The sequence below is a fragment of the Dendropsophus ebraccatus genome, chromosome 1, assembly GCF_027789765.1.
Source record: "Dendropsophus ebraccatus isolate aDenEbr1 chromosome 1, aDenEbr1.pat, whole genome shotgun sequence".
Lineage (NCBI taxonomy): Eukaryota > Metazoa > Chordata > Amphibia > Anura > Hylidae > Dendropsophus > Dendropsophus ebraccatus.
The window spans coordinates 214,282,710-214,308,996 of NC_091454.1; the positions used below are offsets into that span (position 1 = coordinate 214,282,710).

The 26,287-nt window shown below is 45.8% G+C and overlaps 3 protein-coding genes across 4 annotated transcripts; 1 reads left to right on the forward strand and 2 right to left on the reverse strand.

Moving 5' to 3' along the window:
- Positions 1-276: 276 nt before the first annotated feature.
- BEST2 (bestrophin 2) lies at positions 277-10,684 on the reverse strand. Of its 2 annotated transcripts, none has more exons than XM_069977560.1 (10): positions 10,464-10,684; positions 4,662-4,836; positions 4,482-4,576; positions 3,446-3,679; positions 3,187-3,341; positions 1,921-1,998; positions 1,442-1,594; positions 1,274-1,354; positions 991-1,145; positions 277-857 (listed from the first exon to the last, which is right to left on the reverse strand). In XM_069977560.1, the coding sequence occupies exons 2-10, from the start codon at positions 4,811-4,813 to the stop codon at positions 425-427; spliced, it is 1,536 nt and encodes a 511-aa protein (XP_069833661.1). In that variant the 5' UTR covers positions 4,814-4,836; positions 10,464-10,684; the 3' UTR covers positions 277-424. The 2 variants fall into 2 exon arrangements, with proteins under 2 accessions (XP_069833661.1, XP_069833753.1); XM_069977652.1 differs by lacking the exon at positions 10,464-10,684 and adding an exon at positions 7,565-7,580.
- A 3,166-nt stretch (positions 10,685-13,850) lies between these two features.
- Positions 13,851-22,425, reverse strand: GET3 (guided entry of tail-anchored proteins factor 3, ATPase). Its single transcript, XM_069947650.1, has 7 exons — positions 20,986-22,425; positions 18,798-18,945; positions 17,391-17,539; positions 16,858-17,008; positions 16,657-16,764; positions 14,570-14,767; positions 13,851-14,388 (listed from the first exon to the last, which is right to left on the reverse strand). The coding sequence occupies exons 1-7, from the start codon at positions 21,126-21,128 to the stop codon at positions 14,257-14,259; spliced, it is 1,029 nt and encodes a 342-aa protein (XP_069803751.1). The 5' UTR covers positions 21,129-22,425; the 3' UTR covers positions 13,851-14,256.
- TRIR (telomerase RNA component interacting RNase) lies at positions 21,652-25,139 on the forward strand. Its single transcript, XM_069947664.1, has 3 exons — positions 21,652-22,320; positions 23,220-23,300; positions 24,536-25,139. Exons 1-3 carry the CDS (start codon positions 21,856-21,858, stop codon positions 24,641-24,643), a joined length of 654 nt encoding a protein of 217 aa, XP_069803765.1. The 5' UTR covers positions 21,652-21,855; the 3' UTR covers positions 24,644-25,139.
- The last annotated feature ends 1,148 nt before the right edge of the window (positions 25,140-26,287 follow it).

The following is a 26,287-nucleotide window of genomic DNA, read 5'->3' on the forward strand; positions in this document are numbered from 1 at the left end:
TAGAAGCTGTAAAGTAAGGTCCTTATGTAGAAGATATGTGAGGGAGCTTCTCCTAGACCATAGGCATCATACGCTGTAATGTATGTAATTACTCTGGAGCGCCCCCTAGACCAATACAATGGGGAATACTGTATGTTCATAGTGTTGCTATGTCATTATGTGGCCCCCGTGTGGGGTATGACTGTTTGGGACGCACATAACAAACGTATCAAAACCCAGTTTTATTATTAAATAGTACAAAATACAAAAAATACATGACTAGAAGGAAGCGGGGGGGCATTTCTTCTAAACCACAATCTAGATGTCAGCGGAACTATGTAGGACATATTTGGCACAGGGAGCGATGATCTGCAGAGATGAACCACATCCAACCCTGCATTATCCATTTATATTCTAGTCCATAATACATATGGCTGCCATCCTTTTACAAGGCCTCGGATAAGGTGTTGGCCTCCACCTCTTGGGTGGCAGCTATGGCATCTACTAGGGGGGCAGCAAGCTCACTGGGGGGCATGAAGGATGGTTGGGATTCAACCTGGAATAGGTTCTGGACTGGGACGTCAGGAGGTCGTGTCTCGGGATGCGGCAGGGTCTCTGTCTGTGTGGGGTCTTCTTGACTCTCTGGATACAAGCTGTCAGAAGACTGGGAGGTCGACGTGGATGATCGTCTCAGGAGAGTCATGCGGCTCCCGGGGGCCACAAATGGAGAAGTGAGTGCAGCAGAGGAGGAGAGTGGCGAGGGCCCCACACCTGGGAGAAGGCGGCGGCTGAAGAGGGGGAAAGGACGGGTGTAGGTTTCTTCATTCATCTCCTCAATGTCCGATAGAGGCTGAAACTGCATGTCCTCCTTAGCCAGCCTGAGAGGGGAAAAAAAATGGTCAATTCAGAGGTCTTCCCCTGAACTGGAAGAGAATCTCAAACAAACAAACAGCTCACTGTATCTCAGCTTCCTTAAACCAACAGGAGAGCCATGAGGAGCTTACTACTTACGCCATGTCAAAGGTGGATCCTTGGAAGGAAGGTTGGTATTTCTGGAATAAGGTGGCGGCTGTGTATGGAGGCCGGGGGTCAGAGTCATTCCAGTATCGATCCTTCACCAGGAAAGGAACATCTCCATACATCTCATCCACAGCCATCATGGACACCTAGCACGCAGGCAGAGGGGAAGGCTATAGCTGGGATTCTACCACCAATAGCATTAGTGACCTCCGCTCCCTCTCCAATGTCACTGTAACCAGAATAAAGTGCAGGTCCTAGATGAAACCTTCATTACCTGGAAATTCCTGTCAATGAGGAAGTTGGTCTCAAAGTCGTCATCATCCTCCCCGAAAGGATTGATCAGCTGCTCAGCCACCTAGAAAGTGTGGAGGAGGGGGTGTAAACATGGAGACTACTAGAAAGGAACCTTCCAAACGGACCATAGGTAAAGCTTGTCATATACCTTCAGCCAGCCGGCATAGAAGAAGAACTGCAGGAGAGTGAAGACTGGGACGTAGAGATCAAGGTCCTGACCGCTGTAACCCTGGGAGGGGTCTAAGAACTGCCGTCCAATCAGACACGTCAGAAAGTAGCTGTATACAGCAATGGTCACTACCTGACACCAAGGAGAGAAAGGCCAGGATTACAATATAATATTTAATGCATTTAGGAGGTCACGGATGGTCTTTATAAGCTGTAGCCCCGCCCACGAGGTGCGCTATATTACTATTTCCAAACCTATGGCTCTCTGACTGTTGCAGAACCACATGTCCCAACATTTAAAGGCTGTTGGGGTACGATGGGAGTTGTAGTTTTGCGACAGCTCTAAAGCCAGAGAAACACTTGTATATATTAATTTTACTCCAGCTCCTTATGGGCGGAAACATGATAGATTTAAAGGGCCAATGTCCATGTTTTGAACACTAAAAGGCTCCTACTTACCTGAGTGTACACTAGTGGAATGCTGATCCAGTCGTAGTGGAAGAGCAAGCTGCAGTTCCCACGGAAAGCGTTTAGCTCCTGTAAGGAGAGGAGGACAGTGGTAGAAAATACAATAAGGTCCTAATTCTATCCCCAATATAGGAAAACAGCTTTTTCTATTGCTATTCCTATTTGCACTAGGGGCCACTATGAGACATCATTTGGCTTTTTAGAAGTCTGGGAATGGTGACTAAAGACTCCACATGATTTCACTTTTTAGATCCCTTTGTTTCTTTCTATTGAGTCACCAATTTAATTGTGGAAGAGGGCAGTTTTACTTAGAGATCAGTCATCCGCAGCACAGACGCCTGCTAACCACTGAACAAAAACAATGGAACAGAAATAAAAGGAGATTTCAAAAGACAGGACGACCTAGCGGTCAAAACATGCGAATAGCACCACTTAGTGTCTGCAATTGAAAACCACACCTTTTAGTGCTCATACAATGCTAACACTACCACCTAGCCCATCTACCACCTAGCCCATCTTGTTGTTACTATTAGTGTTGAGCCAACTTGCCAAAAAGTTGGGTTCAGGATGTTTGTAAACTTGTAAAGTAAGTTTGTAAGTTACTTCTACTTAAAAATGTCACGTTTTCCAGTACTTATCAGCTGCTGTATATCCTGCAGGAAGTGGTGTATTCTTTCCAGTCTGACACAGTGCTTTCTGCTGCCACCTCTGTCCATGTCAGGAACTGTCCAGAGCAGGAAAGGTTTTATAGAGGGATTTACTACTGCTTTGGACAATTTCGGTCACAGACAGAGGGCAGCAGAGAGCATTGTGTCAGACAGAAAAAAAAAAACATATAGGGTGCGTTCACACGTACAGGATCTGCAGTAGATTTGATGGCGCAGATTTGAAGTTGCAGATTCAATGCAGAATAACTCTGGGCCATCAAATCTGCTGCAGATCCTGTACGTGTGAACGCACCAATAATCTGTATAATTTTCTGACATCGGTTAATTCCTCCCGAGTACCCCTTTAACACTTCGTGGTCAACACATGCTAACAGCACCACATGATGACAGTACCACCTAGTGGTCACTGCATACTAACAGCACACAATAAAATCCGTCTACCTGTGCCCAACACTAGGTGGATCTCACCACAAAGATTTATGCATTGAAATATACAATAAACCTTAAGCAATAAGCGCCCCCTTCTGGCCCTGGGAAGAATTTTACCCTTTTTATAGGGTATTTCTTATAACACCTGCCTCTGACTCACCTCTATTAGCATTTTATATGCATGGTCATCCCGTATCCTGCCCTCGCTCCGCGCCTGCGCTGCCAGGCTACAGAACCACACACATGGGACCCAGTACTTATTATAGGAGGAGCGCAGGTTCTCAAACTTCTTCCTTTCATGACGAGTCATAAACCCTTCAGGTGGAAAGAAAAAAAAAAAAAAAAAAAGAGTCATTACCTAATATTATTTAGAGCTGAAAGTTTGGTACAATGTGTCTAGTCTGGACCAATAATCTTACCTGCCTCCACCACATGATCTATAGTGGGGAATCTCTTGAATACAGCCGTGCTGACGGAGCGCAGGATGAGCAGACCAGACATGCTGCAGTAACGCATCAGCGTCCTGCGGTACATCCTCCCCCGCTCATCTGATCCATGCACGGTGGCAGAGATGGCGCACATGAGCCTGTCAGGGAAAGGCATGCAGAGGTACTGATTCCACCAGCGGTTTACTACCAAGGTAACATAGAAACCTGTGGGATGGAAGATGAAGATATGGGATACATCAAGAGCGCCCCCTAGGTTTATAATTGTACTAGGAATATAATGAAGGTGCTGTATGCCCTATATATACTGCCAAGCTGGGAAGCAATCACATATGGAGAACATTAGCTCAGGCAACAATCGAAAAATCGTTCATATGTTGTTGATCGTTGATTTAGATCTGAACCTAAAATTATCGTTAATCGTTCGCTGTAATTCCACGTTTGTTCACTCAGGTTCCGCATTTTTTCACTAAACGTTTAGTGTAATCGCACATTGTTCATTGTTTTTCTGGGATCAGAAGGAATAATCGGTTATCGTTCTGTGTAATGCTGGGTTTACACGGAGCGATAATTCGCCCGATCGTACGATTAACGATTTTGAAGTAACAATTATATTTTTTATAACCATCAGTGTTTAGAGGGAACGATATATCGTACGGAAAGATAGTTTTGCCATTGCTTAAGCCTATCTCGAACATAGGTTAAATCGGTGAACGACTGTTTACACGGAACGATCTGCGATTTTTTTGCGAACGGCCAACGACGATTTGAGAACATGTTCAAAGATCAAAATGAACGATTTCTCGCTTGTGGCTTGATCGTTCGCTGCGTTTACACGTACGATTATCGTTCGAATTCGATCGTTATTGTGCAAATTCGCACGATAATCATTCCGTGTAAACGCAGCATAATATGGTGAACAATTTCAGGTTAAAGATAAACAATCTTGTTTGCGATCGCTAATCGTTAAAAAATCGCTCAGTGTAATAGGACCCTTAGATTCGCTCACCAAGCACAAAGGACACAGGGATGAGGGTGGCGTATTTATTGCAGTAAAGCGATACTTTCTCGAAGCAGCGCCTCTGATCTTCAGACAGAAGGAACCTGAGAAAGGAAAGAAAATGACTCGAAATCACAAGATCATGTCCTCTGGTCAGATTGAGCCCCCCCACCATGGCGGCCATCTTACCTGTATGTTATACTGAGGGCTGAATACATGATGAAGAACGCCAGGAACTCTTTATACAACAGCTTGTATATGCTCCCCCGCCATAGCAGCAGGAGTTTATAGAAGCCACCAAAGCGGGCATTAGCCACACGGGCCGTGTATGTCACAGTCATGATGCCCAGCTAGAAACGGGAACCTGAAAAACAACAAGCTATTACAATATCATGGATGATTCTGACTGCTGCGCCACGTATCTAAGCCGAATATGACTGCTGGGCCAAGTATCTAAGCCCATCAGAAACAAGACTGTCCACTAGGCCTGAAGTATCTAAGCTTATGTATTAACTATGGTGTTTGCTGAGCCATTGTTTTCCTATAGCAACCAATCACAGCTCAGCTTTCATTTTACCAGAGCTTGTTATGAAACAAAAGCTGAGCTCTATCTTGCACATCTCTGCTGAACCTCTGGATCTAAGAATGCGTTTATACAGAGAGATTTAGCTGACAGATTTTTTTAAGTCAAAGCCAGAAACAGACTATAAACAGGGAACAAGCCATAAAGGAAAGTCAGTGTATATAATCTAAAAGCCTATTACACCAAGCGATTATCGGCCGTATTTGGACTTGGTGTAATAGCTCCTGTTAAAAGGGAACGATCAGCCGACATGCCCGATGTCAGCTGATCCTTGTCTTTCAACATGTTGTTAAAAATTAGAATAATAGTGATCTAAAGATCATTCGGGGAGCGCTTCCCGCAGCTTCTCGCGGCTCCCCCACTCTGACCCGCTCGCTGTCGGTGCGTTTAATAGCGGTGATCTGACAGGTCGGCGCTCACTTGCTCCTCCAGATCGGCTCCTTTAAGGCAGTGTTCTCCAACCTGTGGCAAGACTACAACTCCCAGCAAACCCGGCCATCCAGGCTGGGAGTTGTAGTCCTACTGTAGAGCCACAGGTTGGGGAACACTGCTTTTAGGATGGTCACAATGCTCTGTATCATACTGATCTGGTAAATCACACAAATGCAATACCATACACAGCCTAAAGACAAGGGTGGCGCTGTATCTAGAAGGAAGCAGCCCTGTAATCTCATTGCATACATACAGTGGCAGCCCCATATAGATGGTTAATTGATAACTTCCTGTACTAATGGGGTCTGTCGGCGGCAGGATACACAGATGGCCGCTATAGATTTCCTCTGTTTGGAGACATTCCTGAGGACAATGGAGGAGCACCAAATCCTATTAACTCTCAGTTTGAGGGACAACACATGTAAGTGGGTCGATATGCCAGGGTGACGGGAAAACGGTCAGTGACTCTGATAAACGTTTTGTCTTATCATTCTTGGTAAGATAAGAAGAGGACATCATCAAGGAGCAGTCACAATCTTAAATATTTGTATTGCTCCCCCCACCCATCCATTAAGGTGGCCAAACATAAACCAGATAAATGTGGAGGGACTGGCCAACCATGACATGTGTATGGGGTGTCTACGAACCCTACCCCACAGGTGGGCACGAAATATATCAATATTCCCTGTCCTTTGTTCCCATGGGAGATAAGCTGCAGGAAGACCTGGCGGCACATGGCCTATAAACATTAGGCGTATATGTCTAAGGGTATATTCACACACAGCAAAAACTTCGAGAAACCAGTTCTATTCATCTCAATGGGGTAGCAACAACTACGTCAAGTTTAAATTTACAGCTTTACTTTACTTTGACAGATTGATGTTGTCAGTCTAAAAGATGGGGGTTTGTCCGGGATAAAGTTTCACGACTAATAAGTGAGTTAACAACCGTCCTCGCGGCTGGTAAGTAACCTAGACTAGTAAATCCAGCCTGAGATGTATAGATAATAATGGGGCCAGGAGAATAATCGCACGTCTGTGCCTGATCAATAACTTTAACAATATCCTATGGCCCTTGAAGTAATGGAACACTGGTTTATAATGGTCCGTCATCATTAATAAATTATACATATACACGGTTATATCTGTCATGGACACCATTACAGCCCTCTTATTTCCCAGTGGCAGTGGCTTACCTCCCTTGAGAACAAAAGGACCACGTATATTCAAATCCAACATGTCTGACCCTCTCACCACCAATGTCTGCTGTCGGGGGAGAGTCATGTCACCCTATATCAGATGTCTATCTAGTTTACTAGGTTTACCAACCTCAGGCGTAAGACCACTGCCTACAGCTGGACAGTTGGATAATAAAGCTTTGAATCGCTGCCCAATGTCTTCAGCTTAATCTGTGATGATCAACGCTGCAATAAACCTGTCGCCTTTCAGTCCCATGTGAACAGACCCTTAAAACCAGCTCTGCTACATCCATGCACTATACACTATAGGAGGAAGCGCTATTGTGCTCAGGGATGATTATCATTACCTCTTGTCCTGTGTCATGTGATCCTAAATTATAAGGACCCCCCCCCATTGTATAGCGTTATAATGTACACTCACCAGTGCAGGTATCCACAGCTTCCCCGCTCTCTCCCCCAGATCCCAGTGCACAGAAGGGAAACTCTCTCCCAACTAACCCAGCCTGCCCTGTCTCTCCCCATAAAGCTTCCTCCTCCCCACCCAGACACCTCTGCTCTCCTTCCTTCCTCCCACCCACTCACCCCAGCATGGAATAGTCCAGGTGCTGGGGGAGGGGGGCGTACAGGGTGGGATACAATGGAACCCCACAGGGTGACCTTCTCCTGTAATGGTGGCAGTCCTCACTTGCCCACAGCTCCTGGCATTGTCCTGCTGGGCGTCCGGATCCATGCTTTCCACATTATCCACTTCTCTCCATGAAATCCACATTAGGTTCTGGTAGGACTATAACTCCCAACATTCACACAGATTACTAGGACTGCAAAATACCCTGAGGTCCCACAGATGTCAGTTTCCAACCTGAGTCATCCTGCACCAACCTGCTCACACTGCTCCCATAGCCACAAGTGTGAGATCATCATCAGGGGAAAGGTCTACTCCACCTGCGTGCTGTACAAAAGTCCCCCCGCCCCACTACTGCCCCCCAAAGGGGTATATTGCTATCCCAAACCCAGTAACTAAGGGGCTCATGTCTATAGATAAAGTGCGGTTAGTGATCAGTATAGAAGAGGAGATTAAACTGTATGCAGACCCCAGTATTAGGGGGCCCATAGACACAGCTCTATTATGGCGTTTTACTGGCCACCACAAAACAATGCGCCACATGTGTGTGTGGGTTTTTTTTTCTTCATTTGTTTGTGTTTTTTATCCCTTCTCTGACATGTTACATTTCTCATTATTCATGCATTGGCGTTATACATATGACATCGCCACTAGAGATTAACTCAATCATGAACACCGGTGGCTGAAGCCATAGGCTGTATCCATGTTTTCCAGGACTTCCTAGAGCTGCATCCAACTTCTTCAGCCACCAGTAATCCAATGCTGCACAATAGGACATGGGCATGCTCCAGTTGCCCTCATCTCTAATCACCATATATTTCTTTTTGTTATACTGTGAAATCATTGTTGTATAATTGGTGTGCTGTAATATCAATGAGTAGGTGATCCCTGTACTGTGACATCACTGTGTATTATCCCTGTACTGTGACATTACTGTGTATTATCCCTGTACTGTGACATCACTGTGTATTATCCCTGTACTGACATCACTGTGTATTATCCCTGTACTGTGACATCACTGTGTGTATTATCCCTGTACTGTGACATCACTGTGTATTATCCCTGTACTGTGACATCACTGTGTGTATTATCCCTGTACTGTGACAGCACTGTGCGTATTATCCTTGTACTGTGACATCACTGTGTGTATCATCTCTGTACTGTGACATCACTGTGTATTATCCCTGTACTGTGACAGCACTGTGTGTATTATCCTTGTACTGTGACATCACTGTGTATTATCCCTGTACTGTGACATCACTGTGTATTATCCCAGTACTGTGACATCACTGTGTGTATTATCCCTGTACTGTGACATCACTGTGTATTATCCCTGTACTGTGACATCACTGTGTGTATTATCCCTGTACTGTGACAGCACTGTGCGTATTATCCTTGTACTGTGACATCACTGTGTGTATTCTCCCTGTACTGTGACATCATTGTGTGTATTATCCCTGCACTGTGACCTCACTGTGTATTCTCCCTGTACTGTGACATTACTGTGTGTATTATGCCTGTACTGTGACATCACTGTGTGTATTATCCCTGTACTGTGACATCACTCTGTATTATCCCTGTACTGTGACATCATTGTGTGTATTATCCCTGCACTGTGACCTCAATGTGTATTCTCCCTGTACTGTGACATCACTGTGTGTATTATCCCTGTACTGTGACATCACTGTGTGTATTCTCCCTGTACTGTGACATCACTGTGTGCATTATCCCTGTACTGTGACATCACTGCGTATAATATCCCTGTACTGTGACATCACTGCGTGTATTATTCCTGTACTGTGACATCACTGTGTGTATTATCCCTGTACTGTGACAGCACTGTGCGTATTATCCTTGTACTGTGACATCACTGTGTGTATTCTCCCTGTACTGTGACATCATTGTGTGTATTATCCCTGCACTGTGACCTCACTGTGTATTCTCCCTGTACTGTGACATTACTGTGTGTATTATCCCTGTACTGTGACATCACTGTGTATTATCCCTGTACTGTGACATCACTGTATTATCCTTGTACTGTGACATCATTGTGTGTATTATCCCTGCACTGTGACCTCAATGTGTATTCTCCCTGTACTGTGACATCACTGTGTGTATTATCCCTGTACTGTGACATCACTGTGTGTATTCTCCCTGTACTGTGACATCACTGTGTGCATTATCCCTGTACTGTGACATCACTGCGTATAATATCCCTGTACTGTGACATCACTGTGTGTATTATCCCTGTACTGTGACATCATTGTGTGTATTATCCCTGCACTGTGACATCACTGTGTATTATCCATGTACTGTGACATCACTGTGTGTATTATCCCAGTACTGTGACATCACTGTCTGTATTATCCCTGTACATTATCCCTCTACTGTGACATCACTGTGTATTCTCCCTGTACTGTGACATCACTGTGTATTATCCCTGTACTGTGACATCACTGCGTATAATATCACTGTACTGTGACATCGCTGTGTGTATTATCCCTGTACTGTGACATCACTGCGTATAATATCCCTGTACTGTGACATCACTGTGTGTATTATCCCTGTACTGTGACATCACTGCGTATAATATCCCTGTACTGTGACATCACTGTGTGTATTATCCCTGTACTGTGACATCACTGTGTGTATTATCCCTGTACTGTGACATCACTGTGTGTATTATCCCTGTACTGTGACATCACTGTGTGTATTATCCCTGTACTGTGACATCAGTGTGTGTATATTATCCCTGTACTGTGACATCACTATGTATTATCTCTGTACTGTGACATCACTGTGTATTATCCCTGTACTGTGACATCACTGTGTATTATCCCTGTACTGTGACATCACTGTATTATCTCTGTACTGTGACATCACTGTGTATATTATCCCAGTACTGTGACATCACTGTATTATCCCTGTACTGTGACATCACTGTGTGTATTATCCCTGTACTGTGACATCACTGTGTATATTATCCCTGTACTGTGACATCACTGTGTATATTATCCCTGTACTGTGACATCACTGTGTGTATCATCTCTGTACTGACACTACTGTGTGCATGATTAAGTGTTTCCTATCAGCCATGATCTAACCCCCATAAATGCCCACACATACCATACAAGCCATAACAATAAGACCACTTACCTTATACTGTGCCACCAGGCCTGGATGCCACAGGACCAGCAATGTGTCTGCACCAAGATGTCAGCAGTAGCAGCTCCTTAGGTTGCCGCATGGGCTGTGCCTACTCCTTCACCCCCTATAGCTATGCCCTGTAATGTAATAATAGTGATTCAGTTCTTCCAATGAGACCAACCCTGTGACCCAGTATCCACCATTACCAGAACCGGCCACCTCCCTGTATCCTGGAATACTCTGTACATGGGGAGCATCAGGTGAAGAACGTTGAAGACCGGAGTAGAGTGGCCGACAGGTGGCTGAGTGCACGACCCAGGTGGACAGGTTCTACTAGTTATTACACTATTATACAAACACCTAGCCAGTGTATCTAATCATGGGATACTCTCTGCTGAGCCGGTGTATCACAATTATCACATAACATAGCATGTGCTGAGCTGAAACATGTAAGCTTTATATGTGGTACAGTCTGTACTCCAAGGATACAAGGTACTGTCTGTGCAGATACCGAATAAGCAGGGAATGCTGGGAAGGATGCAGAATAGTGAGTGCAGCTCTGGAGTATAATACAGGATGGAACTCAGGATCAGTAATGTATGTACACAGTGACCCCACCAGCAGAATAGTGAGTGCAGCTCTGGAGTATAATACAGGATCAGTAATGTATATACACAGTGACCCCACCAGCAGAATAGTGAGTACAGCTCTGGAGTATAATACAGGATGTAACTCAGTTTAAGTAATGTAATGTATGTACACAGTGACCTCACCAGCAGAATATTGAGTGCAGCTCTGGAGTATAATACAGGATGTAACTCAGGATCAGTAATGTAATGTATGTACACAGTGACCCCACCAGCAGAATAGTGAGTGCAGCTCTGGAGTATAATTCAGGATTAGTAATGTATATACACAGTGACCCCACCAGCAGAATAGTAATTTATACTTTTATATATTTGATGCTCAGCTTTCTCATGGTTTTATAGGATAACAATACTATATACTATGATAATAAGAATGTACATGCCCTTCAGGGTCTAGGAATAGTTGGGTGACAACCCCTATGTGTGAAATCAAGGACTTGTCCATGGCAGGGTTGTTCTGGGCTCCACCAGCTCCATGATACATCTCCCATAGTGTGATCACTCTCCTGAATCCACATCTCATTCTGTAGCTGTGATGATGTAAACAATGAGTGGGACAGCACACTTCCTCCTCATGGCGGCCATAATCCTCTCCTCGCACTCAGCAGTCTGGTATCTACGTTATTTGCATAGAATAGCGACAGCTGAGACATAATGCTGGATCCACACAGCCACTGACACTGCTAATGATGTCCCTCCATGTATCTCATCTGAAATTATCATATATATGAGTGATGATCAGCTGGCGATCGTGGGGGACTCCCAAGAGGAAGTAGTGCTCACAGACACAGTGACATTCATCCATGTGTGGCCAGGTGTGGTACTGCAGCTCAGCCCCCCTCAATCAGTATAGAAATCTTTCATGTGTGATTCGTCTGTTGAGCTGTGTATCTAAGCTTATCATGTGTGATACTGTCTGCTCAGCCACATGTACAGTATCTAAGCCTACATAGTGTGATACCACCTGCTGGGGGGTTATGCATTGGTATGGGGGCAGGCAGCAGTAATAAGACACGGCTTTCAGCTCTGGGTTATGTAAGAGGCTCAGACGGCTGCCTGGAACTTTCTGTCTCCTTGCGGCCCCCCCTGGTGCTTTGTTTAACTCAAATTAAGCAGAAAATTCAAAACAGAGTTGGGCGGGGGAGCGAGCGAGGGTCTCCTGCCCATACGCTGCGTCCTGGGAAGGTAATCCTCTGAGAATAGAATCTTCTCACTAGTTGTAATGCTGCAGGTTCTCATCCATGGATAACACCAGCACATTGCACGGCCCGGGAGCGTTCACCTGTCACTATGGAGGGAAGCCACCAGAACTATGGTCACATGGGCTCATATTCTCAGGTATTAATCACAAAACAACTCTGCACCTGCACAGAACCTGATGCTGGTGCTACAGGCCCCCAAACCTCCAGGGCTATGCAACCCCTGGACCACCAGGGATACTAACATACTAAAATCCCTCCTTACAACCTGTGATACTAACAAACTAAGATCCCTCCTTCCACTGGAGCACTGGGGATACCCAGTTTCTAACATCCCTTCTACTACAGGACCTATAGGGATACTAACATCCTTCCAACCACTGGGGATACTAACATCCCTCCTACCTCTGGGGATACTAACATCCCTCCTACCACTGGGGATACTAACATCCCTCCTACCACTGGGGATACTAACATCCTTCCTACCACTGGGGATACTAACATCCCTCCTACCACTGGGGATACTAACATCCCTCCTACCACTGGGGATACTAACATCCTTCCTACCACTGGGGATACTAACATCCCTCCTACCACTGGACCACAGGGTATACTAACATCCCTCCTACCAATGAGGATACTAACATCCCTCCTTCCACTGGACCACGGGGTATAACAACATATCTCTTACCACTGGGGATACTAACATCCCTCCTACCACTCATCCTATCACTTCTAACAGCCCTGCAAACACAGGACCTCTAGGGCTTCCAACATCCCTTTTACCACTGGACCACAAGGGATACTAACAGCTCTCCTATGACTGCACCACCAGGGCTTTTAAGTCTCACACCCACCATACCTCTAGGGCTACTAAAATCCCTACTGCCACAGGCCCTCCAGGGCTTCTAACATTCCTCCAAACACCAGACCACCAAGGATACTAATATCCCTACACACACCCACTAGATCACCAGGACTACATCCATGTACCCAATGCCATACCACCAGGACTACTTACATCCCTGGGCCTCCAGGGCTAATAACAGCCCCAAACCCCCAGATCTCCAGAACTACTATTAGCTCCTCACCCACTCAATGTCCGGGGCTTCTAATAGGAACTTGGGTTGGCAATATATGTGCTGCTACTAATTCTGCATTTTTCTCCTGCTATATCCCAGGAATATCACAGATATTGGAGGGATATAACTATGAAATGCCCATGTTATGGCTGCCTCCAGGCACAACCACCTAGTTATAAGACAGGGATGGCACAACCTGACATTAGAGGCAAACCCATCACCCTAATGAGTAATAAATAATATAATAATGAAATATAACATTAGTCTGAGTCATCTCCAGCTCCTCAGGACAAGGCCAGGAGAGGAGGGTTCAGGCTACATCTCCGCAGGTTGTCACCTCTCTACAGTACACGTCACCTACTACACTACCCATACAGGGTGACACTTACAGGAGACAATGGCAGGGGGTGAGAGTGGCAATGCAACCTCCCCCCGATCTGTACACCAAAAAGGACCACACATCTCAGCTATATTTTCTATAAAGAGACTTTAATAGTCACCCTGCCCCAGGGCTCTACACAATGTGATATAATCAGGGAGGAGGCGGCCATATTAGTGATACATGTCAGTAACTACAATTATCCCCCATACCGATTCATGGTGCAGCAATCTTATGGGAAGATGGAAAGACGGCCACAGTGAGAGAGAGAAGGAAAGAGACAGAGAAAGAGAGACAACATAGTGAATGGTGTGAGATGGTCAAAGCCACGGGGTCCCCAAAATCTGAAAATAAATAGACCCCTCCCAAACTGAAGAAGGGAAGGGAGAGGGGGGGCAGAAGACAGGCGGTCTTGGGAGGGATGGAACCCGATCTGTCAGCGGTATAATGTGTCTTGTGCCTCTGCAGAAGGTTGTCACCCAGCATCCCCATAGCTCATTTCCCGCTGGGAGGCTTGTAAGGCTCAAGGAGAAGGTTGGAGAAGGTGTTGACGTTTTCTGCCCCTCGGACCTCATGAGGGAGAAGGGGAAGCTTTACAATATGGAAATCTTCATACAGATCCTCCATCTATGGGCAAGAGAGACATCATTATATAGGTGGAGAATCAGCATCATGTCCTAATGACCCTTGGGTAACACCTAATGGCATCAGGGAGGAATTACACCCTCCACACCTCTGAGGCTTTCTTTTAGTGAAAAGTATCCACCAAATACCCTTCAAACCCATCCTCTCCTCCCGTATCACCCACCTGGTCCAGGTATTTGGACTGGATCTTGTGCCTGGCCTCACACATACGACACGGCTTCTCAGGGTCAGGAAATACCAACTGGTTGACAATAATATTGTGAGTGTCTATTTTACACTTGGCCAACTCCTGGATAAGACGCTCGGTCTCATAGAGCGACAGGAACTCTGCGATACAGACACAGATGAAGGTGGTCTGCTCCTGGGGACGACACAACAAGGCAGGTATCAGCAAGAGATCCATCAACAGGAATTCTAGTCATCACCATAGGGGGGCAGTATTGTAGTAGTTATATCCTTATACCTAGGAGCAGTATTAAGCCCCTATTCCACGGGTCGTTTAAAGGAGCAATATCGTTCGTATTCGGCCGATATCGGCCGCTATAAACGATATTCGTCCCGTGGAATAGAGTGCATCGATCAGCCGACATCGTTAATGTCGGCTGATCGTTGCAGTCGCTTGTTTTTCAACATGTTGAAAAACAAGCGACTGATATAGCAGCGATCTGCTGCCGTCGCTCCGTTGAATAGGAGCATCGGCAGCAGACGCTGCTATATCCTATGGGCTGCCCGGACGATCAGCGATCCCCGGGCAGCCCCCCCGCAGCTCCTCGCCGCCCCTCCCGCACTCACCCGCTCGTTGCAGCCGCGTTGAATTTGCTCCTCCAAACGACTCGTGGAATAGGGGCATTAGGCTATGTTCATAGTCACACACCGTTGAAATGACGGCTGTTTTTATTGGGTGGCCGTCATTTAACAGCAGACAACGCACATCATTTTAATGGTGTGTGAACATAGCCTTATAGTAGTAATATTCCTGTATATAGGAGCAGTATTATAGTTATATTCCTGTATATAGGAGTATTATAGTAGTTATATTCTTGTATATAGGGGGCAGTATTATAGTAGTTATATTCTTGTATATAGGGAGCAGTATTATAGTAGTTATATTCCTGTATATAGGAGCAGTATTATAGTAGTTATATCCCTGTATATAGGAGCAGTATTATAGTAGTTATATTCTTGTATATAGGAGCAGTATTATAGTAGTTATATTCTTGTATATAGGAGCAGTATTATAGTTATATTCCTGTATATAGGAGCAGTATTATAGTAGTTATGCGGTTCAGGGAAGAAACAGAGTGCTGCACCTCACACCTATGGCGGATACTAGTGCCCCTAGGCTAAATAAAAAACACATCAGAATTTTGTGTATGAATTGATCAAGCCATACTGCCCCATGTACCTCGTGCCGGTATCTGATACACATGGGTCCCTACACTAAGTCCACACCGTGCCAGTCAGTGGCCACCAACCCCGCAGGCACGCACAGCCAGGGAACGGGGGCCATGGGACGGCCCTGCGACCCCCATGCCACAGGACCAGACCCACAAACACCACACCAGAACCCGGCCAGCACCGCCGGCGGAGAAGAAGGTCGCCCCCAAACAGCACAAGTCTGGATGAGGTATTGCGCTCACCATAGCTGCTGCAAACAGAATGGGAAAAAACAGGAGGGATTAAAACCATGTGCACTCAGGTGTCTCCTGCTAATTGCGGTCATGTGGGTCTCACCAGGAGGAGTGCAAAACACGGAGAAAAGAGAGAAACAAAATGCGGTTCAGGGAAGAAACATTATAGTAGTTATATTCTTGTATATAGGGGGCAGTATTAAAGTAGTTATATTCCTGTATATAGGGGCAGTATTATAGTAGTTATATTCTTGTATATAGGAGCAGTATTATAGTAGTTATGTTCTTGTATATAGGGGGCAGTATTATAGTAGTTATATTCTTGTATATAGGGGGCAGTATTATAGTAGTTATATTCCTGTATATAGGGGCAGTATTATAGTAGTTATTTATATTCCTGTATATAGGGGCAGTATTATAGTAGCCATATTCCTGTATATAGGGGCAGTATTATAGTAGTTATATTCTTGTATATAGCAGTATTATAGTAGTTATATTCTTGTGGTATTATATAAAGGATATCTGAATAGGTCATCATAGTTATCTTGAACAACACTTTTATTCAAAATCATTAATACGGATTCAGTAGTCAGTCTGTCACATAAGTTACACATCTCACCGGATCTTTGAACTGTTCGCTGACCGACCGGATGACGGGCAGAGTCTCCTCTAGTTTGGAGGCGAGCTGGTCGGCATTCATGTCCCCAAGACCCAACATATTACACATCTGGGGGCAGGAGGTAAGAGTGCGGTGTAATTATTGAGGCTCATAGTGCAGGCACGGGACTAACAGCAGCCACTGAATAATGAGAAGCTTTACCTGGGATATAAATGGGCTGATCTGATTCTTTATCTGCATCAGTCTCCCCAGACCTCGCTCCACAATGGTTGGAAAATTAAGAAGCCGAAGCGTGTGCCCAGTGGGGGCCGTATCAAAGACCACAACTGAGAAATTCATCCCTTTCACCAGCCTGAAAGAAACAAGGGGAATCAGCCAACATATCTGTGTCTAGATGTCAATGGGACAACACAGGGTTAAATTATAGGGAATAGCGCAAGTTGACCATGCTCAAGTCTGATCATTCGGCATTTGATTACCAGTCGCTGAAGAAGTTGGATACAGATTATGGCCTAGGGCTCTATCCATGGTTTCCAGGACTCCCTAGGGCTGCATCCAACAGTAATCAAATGCCGAATGATCGGACTCGAGAACAAGTTGGCCATGTTCCTCTCTAGAAACAAACCCGGATCTCTTTCTGCCGCAGGGCTTGTCAGTAGAGAAAGTGTTCCGACACACTGTAACAAACCAGGCACCAGTGCGGGCAGCACATGATCAGGACCCTGAACTCTCACCTCATCACCTCCGCATAGCTCATGGCTTCATCTATACCAGGAAAGGCACTCATGGCTTCCTGCATCATCTTCTTTCCCATACTCAGCATATTGTCCTCCTCAAAGATCTCATCGGGCAGCTCCGCTACCCCCAGGCTGGGGTCAATCTCCTGCAGAGATAACATAGAGGAGAGATAGATAGATAGATAGATAGATAGATAGATAGATAGATAGATAGATAGATAGATAGATAGATAGATAGATAGGAGGGATATAGATAGATAGGAGATAGATAGATAGATAGATAGATAGATAGATAGATAGATAGATAGATAGATAAGAAATTCAGAATGAATGCAGCACTCGTGTAGCGATGAATGTGGTGCCAGGCGGTATATACCAGCAACCACCCGGTATAGGTAATATAAATCAGAAGAATACCACAGCACTCATGGGATAGTTGGGGAAATAAACACGTTGTGTTGAATTCTATCCCATGAGTGCTGCGGTATTCTTCTGATTTAGATAGATAGATAGATAGATAGATAGATAGATAGATAGATAGATAGATGTTCCAAGGAATTCCAAGATTCTTCAGACTAGATAGATAGATAGGAGATAGATAGATAGATAATACAGAGAAAAGCCGCACTTCCAAAGAGGAAGGAGTGGGTGCCTGCGAAGAAAGTCCCTTGGCCGGGGATCCCAAACACAGTCCAAAAAAGTCCGCAGCACTCCAACATAAAGTAAGGTGGTTTATTCCATCAACACAGGTACAAAAAATCAGCAACGTTTCAACTCTCTCACAGAGAATGGCTTGAGAATGACTCTGTGAGAGAGTTGAAACGTTGTTGATTTTTTGTACCTGTGTTGATGGAATAAACCACCTTACTTTATGTTGGAGTGCTGCGGACTTTTTTGGACTGTAGATAGATAGATAGGAGATAGATAGATAGATAGATAGATAGGAGATAGATAGATAGATAGATAGATAGATAGATAGATAGATAGATAGGAGGTAGATAGATAGATAGATAGGAGATAGATAGGAGATAGATAGATAGATAGATAGATAGATAGATAGATAGATAGATAGATAGATAGATAGGAGATAGATAGGAGATAGATAGGAGATAGATAGATAGATAGATAGGAGATAGATAGGAGATAGATAGGAGATAGATAGATAGATAGATAGATAGATAGATAGATAGATAGATAGATAGATAGATAGATAGATAGGAGATAGATAGATCGATAGATAGGAGATAGATAGATAGATAGATGTTCCAAGGAATTCCAAGATTCTTCAGACTAGATAGATAGATAGATAGATAGATAGATAGGAGATAGATAGATAGGAGATAGATAGATAGATAGATAGATAGATAGATAGATAGATAGATAGATAGATCCATTCCAACTCACCATAGCAAACAGGTTATCATAGCCGCGCACTTTGGTGGGCACCTTGGAGAACTTCTGGTCGAAAGCATCTGAGATGTTATGCGCAGGGTCTGTGGAAATGATCAGTACACTCTCCCGAATCCGAGAAAGCTGGACGGCCAGACTGCAACTGCAGGACACACAGTACTCAGCCTCTACTCATATAATACAATGTACATATACATACTGTGATCAGTCATAACGTGAATAATTTGGATTATATGGAGACAGTGCAGCCCATCCTGGGGTCAGATATATTGGCAATAAAGTTACCAGTTCTTGAAAGTGATGTTGGAAGCAGAAACAATGGAAAAAGTGTAAGGATCCGAGCGACTGTGACCAAACGCTGATGTGCAGACGCCAGGGTAAGATCACCTTCAGAGCGGCCTGTGTTGTGTTGTGGTCCCGGTATGTGGTGGTTGGTACCTACCAGAAGTGTCTGAGGAGGGACAACCAGGGACAGGGTGATGGCTGCTCATTGATGGGTGTGGAGTGAAGGAAACCCCATCCAGTCTCATCCCAAAGAAGAACAAGCCACTAAAAAACTTGTGATAGACAGGAGTCACGTCAATCAGGACTCTGCATCTTATGAAGGCTATATATCCTACAACGACCACCAGACCTGCCTGGGTCTCTATCAACAAATTCCTAAAAAAAACGGCTACTAATGTTTAATCAATGTAAATCTCTTTATTATCAAAAATATCAATAAAATCACAACATGGAGTAAAAATCATGCACACAAGAGGTACTGTCTAAACAGATGATAAGATGGATACAACAATGTATCCCTAAATGTAAAGGTATCCACTACTGTGTGAATCCTGCAAACAGCATGATATAGGCTTTGATGCTCTGTATAGCACTATTGCTATTGCACTAAACCCAGGTGAAAGGAAGTATGTAAACAATAATGAGAAAGTTCTCCAACAATAAATACACTGACTGGGACAAAAAGACAGTACCTGATATAATTGTGTGCTGCCACCTCTAACGCACGTTTCGCGTACCGCTTGTTCACAGAGGAACAAGCGGTACGCGAAACGTGCGTTAGAGGTGGCAGCACACAATTATATCAGGTACTGTCTTTTTGTCCCAGTCAGTGTATTTATTGTTGGAGAACTTTCTCATTATTGTTTACATACTTCCTTTCACCTGGGTTTAGTGCAATAGCAATAGTGCTATACAGAGCATCAAAGCCTATATCATGCTGTTGGCAGGATTCACACAGTAGTGGATACCTTTACATTTAGGGATACATTGTTGTATCCATCTTATCATCTGTTTAGACAGTACCTCTTGTGTGCATGATTTTTACTCCATGTTGTGATTTTATTGATATTTTTGATAATAAAGAGATTTACATTGATTAAACATTAGTAGCAGTTTTTTTTAGGAATTTATCTTATGAAGGCTGTGTAGACCGGTCAGGGCTGACCCCTGTCAATAATGGTCATGGGATCATCAGTACTTGACCATGGAGCAATGAAAGATGGCTGCCAGATCTGATGGGTCACCTTCTCCATCATGTGGACATCTGGATGTGTCACTAACTAAAGATGGCAACAGGATGCACCATGGGAAGACGACAAGATGGCGGGGCGGTGTGATGGGCAATGTCCTGCTGGAGACCTTGTGTCCTGGCATCATGTGGATGTTACTGTGACACCGACCACCCACCTGACCATTGTACACACCAAGTCCCCCCTAATGGCAGCGGATAATGCCCCGGGGGCCACATTGATGACATTGCTCAGAGATAGGAAACACGATGAAGAGATGAAGGTGGGGACTCTGCCTCCACATCCCCCCGATATCAGGCTGATCCATCATCGGTGCTCATAGTTTCAGGCTATATGTCAGTAATGAGGCCTGGGGTCATGTGACCACACTTTCTTGCTACTGCCACAATTGTGATGGTTGCTAGGGGAAACAGTCAGCATGCTGCTGTCAGACACGCCCCTGAGAGGTGGTGGGCTCCTCCCAGTTACATGACTGCAGTGTCTGGACTACTCCACCTGCTGGGACACGTAGTTCCCATGACGCACTGTGCTGTAGAAGTGACCCGGCCTCCCTTCTCATACTCAGAAATAGTATCCCCCATAGCGCCCCCCCCCCATGCACACTTGGTTCAGCCCATCTCCGTTCTGCGCGGGCCCCCACAGCTCACCTGCAGGTGGTCTTGCCCACTCCGCCTTTCCCTCCGACAAAGATCCATCGCAGGGAACGCTGTTCAATGACGTTAAGTAACGTAGGTTCTAGCGGCTCTACATCTGGAGCATCTTCAAACTCATCATCCACCGGCGCAGCCATCTTCCCGTAGAATCACGTGACCCTAAGCAACCAACCTTCTCCCCCCCACACGGCTCTGCACAATCAGACAGTCCAGCATCCCCTCCCACCAATCCGAGCGCGCCCTGTGGGCGGCTCCGCTCTTTCTATTGGTTAAGGGAGATGTCAATGTCAGTCGCCGTTATGTCACACTCATCCTTAATTGTGATTGGTTAATGCCGATGCCAATCACTGTCAAACGTAAAGCAGCACCATTTCATTGGACACGTTTTCTTCTTAATCACTGATTGCTCTATTATATGTCAATCACATGTAAGGAGGCGGGCCATAGGATTGAATCCACGTCTTAGCTCTGACCAATAAACTTTAGCTTCATCACAGTGATAATGTGTTGTAGTCGCAGCTGATTGGTCGCGCTTCCCTAAAGAAGTCTACGACCATTGGATCACCAAACTGTCACTCATTCTGCCGACGCCTGAGATTGGACAATATACTAACTGTTGCGCCTTTTCATTGGCTGCTGTGTTGCCAAGCGAATTCTTTTCTTATTCCCACCCCTCTACCGATTGCTTGGCTCCTGTAAACCAGTCCGCCATCTTAATTCCGCCGCACGTATTTTCCCGCCATTGGTTTTGCCGTGGCGTGCGCTCCGGTGTCACGGGGACCTTTATGCGGGTGAGGGGGCGACGGCTGCCGTTCGCTGTCGACGTCTTTCGCGTTTTCTGAAGTGACCGCTCGCCTCGTCAAAATGGCGGAAAAGAGTCCGCGGCCTGAGGAGGAGGAAGAAGAGGCTGAGGAGGAAGAAGGGGAGGAGGCGGCAGAGGCTCAGGTGCGGGCGGTGAGGAAGGAGGAGGAGGAAGAGGAAGAGACCGCGGACCCGGGCTCCCCGCCGCCCCCTGAGGAGGCCGCATCCTCCAGCCGGGCCCCGGACTCCCCACCGGCCCTCCCGCCGGAGCCCTCCTACCCCTCCCCGGTGCCACAAGTCCCGGCCTACCCCCACGTCCTGCCCGTCTACCCCAGCGTGTCCCCGGCCTTCTACACGCCCGAGCCCGGGGCCTACTCCCCCGCCGTGTCCGGGGTCAACCTGTTCGCCAATGACGGCAGCTTCCTGGAGCTCTTCAAGAAGAAGATGGAGGCGACCGGGAGCAAGGAGGAGACCAAGGTGGTGGAGGAGAAGAAGCCGGAGCCGGACAAGAGGAAGCCCGTCAGCTTTGTAAGGAACTCCGGGGCCCCCACACACCTGCCCTGCTGCAGGACTACAAGTCCCAGCATGCCCGGACACTCCGCACCATGCCGGTGCATGACGGGACTTGTAGTCAATGGGGCAGATCTAAGCTGTCTAAACGGACAACGGTTTTTGTTGCCCATAGTAACCTATCTTCTCACAAAGCTGGGGGCAACCAATCAGAGAGCAGCTGTTATCTCCCACATTCATCTGCTGGGCTGTGATTGGTTGGTCTGTTTAGGGCAACCAATCAGATCAGCTGTTACCTCCCATAGCCATCAGTGAAAGCTGTTATCACCCACATTGATCTGCTGAAGTGAAAGCTGATCTCTGATTGGTTTGTTTTGGGGCCATCAGTCAGATCAGCTGTTATCTCCCACACTGACTTGCTGATTTTGCTGCACTGTGATTGGTTGTTAAGGTCAGCAAAGACAGGGATTGGTTTAGACAGCTTTGGAGACTGTCATGTTTCCCCATCCCTAGTCTGGTAGATGTGCAGCCATGGATCCCCTGCTAGAGAACTGGGCTGTCAGGACTCTGGGAAAGCTTGGTGACACTTGATATGGAAGTGGATTAGGAAGGTGTCCTGGCAGCAGTGTCTCCCACCCCTGGGAGGATTATTGCTGGGGTCTCTTACCTTCTTGGCCTTTCTCAGTGGGGGATCCGTGTATGTTTATGATGTATGACGCAGCCCCCCACCCTATATTCCTGCTTCTCTCCACAAGCATTACCCCTGCCCGGGACGTGGTGGAGGAAGGGTGGCATTGTCGGGAATGTCTTGTGCCTGTCTAACCCAGGCCTCCATTATATTCTGTTATATAGAGGGACACAGAGAGGCTGCCAGGGCTCGTATAACGGTTGCAGTCTTCTGTCCCTTCCACCCCCAGGTGGGCAAGCGTAGAGGAGGGGCAAAGCTGGCTCTGAAGACAGGCATTGTAGCCAAGAAGCCAAAGACGGATGAAGAAGAGGTAAGAAATGTTCATGAAACGCTTGTATGTAAAGGTGGTGTCAGTATAGGAACCTTATCTGCGGACGCTACACAGCGGTGTCTGAGCCTTCTGGAAGTGATGCATAAAGCTATGGCCTGACTACTACTGAGGGCGCTTGTATTCATACTGTCTGATCTAGCAAGGCTCACACCCTGACATTTTATGCTGGTATACATTAAATGTTCAGCAGTTAAAGGGGTTATCCAGTGTTGTGCCCCTATTACACGGGGCGACTGGAGGAGCAAACGAGCGCTGTCAGCACTCGTTTGCTCCTCGTTCCCCGCTCCTATTATGCGCGGCGGGAGCGAGCGGGTAAGTGTGGCAGGGCTGCCTGGGGGATCACTAGATTGTCTGGGCAGCCCATATAGGATATCAGCGGTCTGCTGCCACTGCTCCTACTCCACAGAGCGACGGCAGCAGACCGCTGCTTTTACAGTCGTTTGTCAGCTGATCATTGCCTTCTATTATATGGGATGATTATCGGCCGATAATGTTCCGTGTAATAGGGCCTTTAGAAAAACATGGCCACTTTCTTCCAGGGACAACACGACTCTTGTCTCAGTTCAGATGCGGTTTGTAATTAAGCTCCATTCACTTCAATGGAAATGAGTTCCAATATATACACCCAAACTGGTGACGAGTGGTGCTGTCTCTGGAAGCAAGTGACCATGTTTTAACGCTGGATAAGCCCTTTAAGCTTGTGGATGGTGCAGAGAACGGCATATAGAGCAGGGATGTCAAACTCAGGCCCTCCAGCTGTTGCAAAACTACAAGTCTCATCCTGCTTAGATAGCCAAAACCTTAGCTTTGGCTGTCCAGGCATGATGGGAATTGTAGTTTTAAAACAGCTGGAGGGCCGCATGTTTGACACGTCTGACATAGAGTAAGGGGAGTGACTATATAGCTTTAAAGCAGCCTTGAAAAATTTATCGTTATCAGCCACATATCTGTGTAAACAGGATATGAGGCTGATGGCAATAAAAGTAAACTGACTATATATATATATATATATATATATATATATATATATATATATATATATATCTATATCTATATATATATATCTGTGCTTTCAGTTTCCAGATCACTGTAGTTTATTCTTACCACCTTGTATTGGTAGGAATGATGTGTCCTCATGGTTATGGACCCCTAGTCTAGAGGAACTGTGGAAAGTATTAAGTTTGCCCTGTGTGATGTCTTCTTCCCTTTTCCAGATCATGACACACAAGGGTGGCGCTTGGGCACAGTACATGGCAGAGGTAAAAAAGTACAAAGCCCATCAGTGCAGTGATGACGATAAGACCCGGCCGCTGGTGAAATAACATGGAGAGCCATGGACTTGTGCTGGATGCTGCCTCTGGGGACGGCTCAGCCTGGAAGATTGTTCCTCTCCCCCACACCTTGCTGCGAGCTCCTTGCGCTGGTCCCATGGATTATACAGCTGTAAGCAGTTTCTGGACTCCTGGTTATTATGAAGATAAAGAAAAGACTTTCTGCCTGGTGGGCTCTTCACACCGTGCCAGTGGCGAGTGACCCTTCACCCTCATTGGAGCATTATCTGCCTTCCCTGGCCAATGAGGGCAGTTCTCACCAAAACAAGTCTGCTGCTGCCACAAGGAGAAATAGAGAGTTGTCATATATATGTTCGTTTTTTTTTCCCTCCATTTTTTATTTTTTTTTAGATTTATTTCCCCTGTGTGGGGAGGGATTTACTTATCACTTCAGTTTTTTTAAGAATGCCTGTGTTACCATCTTGTATAGAATATTGTTGTATTAAACTACGAAGTTGGCCCTAAATACATTCCCATCCTAATGAAAGTCTGGAGTCGTCTTGACGCGTTGTGGAGGTTTCATCATGGTTAAACGCAGACTGTGCAGGGTAAATGTGATCTCTGCTCCCGCCACATCTTATCACTGTAAGGCTCCGGTGCTCATCCAATGTCTATAACATTGGCTTCAATCTGTGAAGAGTTTGTCTGTGGATGTGTATGTGCAAGAAGAGAAAACATGGCTGCTCCAAAAACCACCACCGCTCTTTTATGTAGGTGAAGCAGCACCTTGAAAGAGGTGCAATACCACGTGCAGCCTGAGGCTAGGTGTGGTAAGGTTTTATAAGAAGCAGCCATGTTTTTCTAGTCCTTAGCCAGAGTTGACCTGGCAGCAGGAAAAACAGTGTTGTCATGATCCCAGGCATACTTTTAGCGCTAGGATGTGGCCTTGTTTTCCCTGACTCCCTATGGCTTCATCCAACTGCCTGTTTGACTGATAGACACTAGAACAGGGGTAGGAAACCTTGGCTCTCCAAATATGCTAAAGCTTTGGCTATCCAAGCATGATGGGAGTTGTAGTTCTGTGACAGCTGGAGAGCCGAGGTTCCCTACCCCTGCACTAGATAAAGAGGACATGGACTTGGCTTGCCTGGGCTTTTACCTTGCTGGTTAACACTTCCTGGGAAATTAAAGTGCTACGAAAACATGGCCACTTTCTTTCAGAGACAACACTATTCTTGTCTCCATTTCAGGTACGGTTTGCAATTAAGCTCCATTCACAATGGAACTGAGCAGCAAAACCCCGCCCAAGTGGAAGACCAGAGTGGGGCTGTCTCTGGAAGAAAGTGGCCATGTTTTTGTAGCGCTGGATAATCCCTTTAATCACACAATAACCAATAATGAGGATTGCTGAAATAGAAAATGTTTGTCTGATTAGATCAGCATGCTTGAGTCGCATCGCTCGGCATGTGATTACCTGTGGCTGAAGAATTTGGATGCCACCCTAGGGAGTCATAGAAGCATAGAAGATTGACTACAGAAAAAGACCACTGGGTCCATCCAGTCTGTCCTTTTTAGTATTTCCATTTTTATGATCTTAGGATAGATATGTATATACCAGGCAGGTTTACATTCTGTTATTGTAGATTTACTACCACATCTGCTGGAAGTTTGTTCCAAGCGTCTACTACTCATTCA

Bases quoted from the DNA above. Each gene is read 5' to 3' on its own strand.
- GET3 (XM_069947650.1), bottom strand. From the start codon at position 21,128: ATGGCTGCGCCGGTGGATGATGAGTTTGAAGATGCTCCAGATGTAGAG. The intron at 18,946-20,985 runs GTGAGCTGTGGG...TGTGTCCTGCAG, and splicing joins GTGGGCAAGACCACCTGCAG to TTGCAGTCTGGCCGTCCAGC. The intron at 14,389-14,569 runs GTGGGTGATACG...TCTTGCCCATAG, and splicing joins AGTCCAAATACCTGGACCAG to ATGGAGGATCTGTATGAAGA.
- BEST2 (XM_069977560.1), bottom strand. From the start codon at position 4,813: ATGACTGTGACATACACGGCCCGTGTGGCTAATGCCCGCTTTGGTGGC. The intron at 3,680-4,481 runs GTGAGCGAATCT...TCCATCCCACAG, and splicing joins CCCTGTGTCCTTTGTGCTTG to GTTTCTATGTTACCTTGGTA. The intron at 1,595-1,920 runs GTAAGTAGGAGC...CCTTGGTGTCAG, and splicing joins TTCCACTAGTGTACACTCAG to GTAGTGACCATTGCTGTATA.
- TRIR (XM_069947664.1), top strand. From the start codon at position 21,856: ATGGCGGAAAAGAGTCCGCGGCCTGAGGAGGAGGAAGAAGAGGCTGAG. The intron at 22,321-23,219 runs GTAAGGAACTCC...TTCCACCCCCAG, and splicing joins AGAGGAAGCCCGTCAGCTTT to GTGGGCAAGCGTAGAGGAGG. The intron at 23,301-24,535 runs GTAAGAAATGTT...TCCCTTTTCCAG, and splicing joins CAAAGACGGATGAAGAAGAG to ATCATGACACACAAGGGTGG.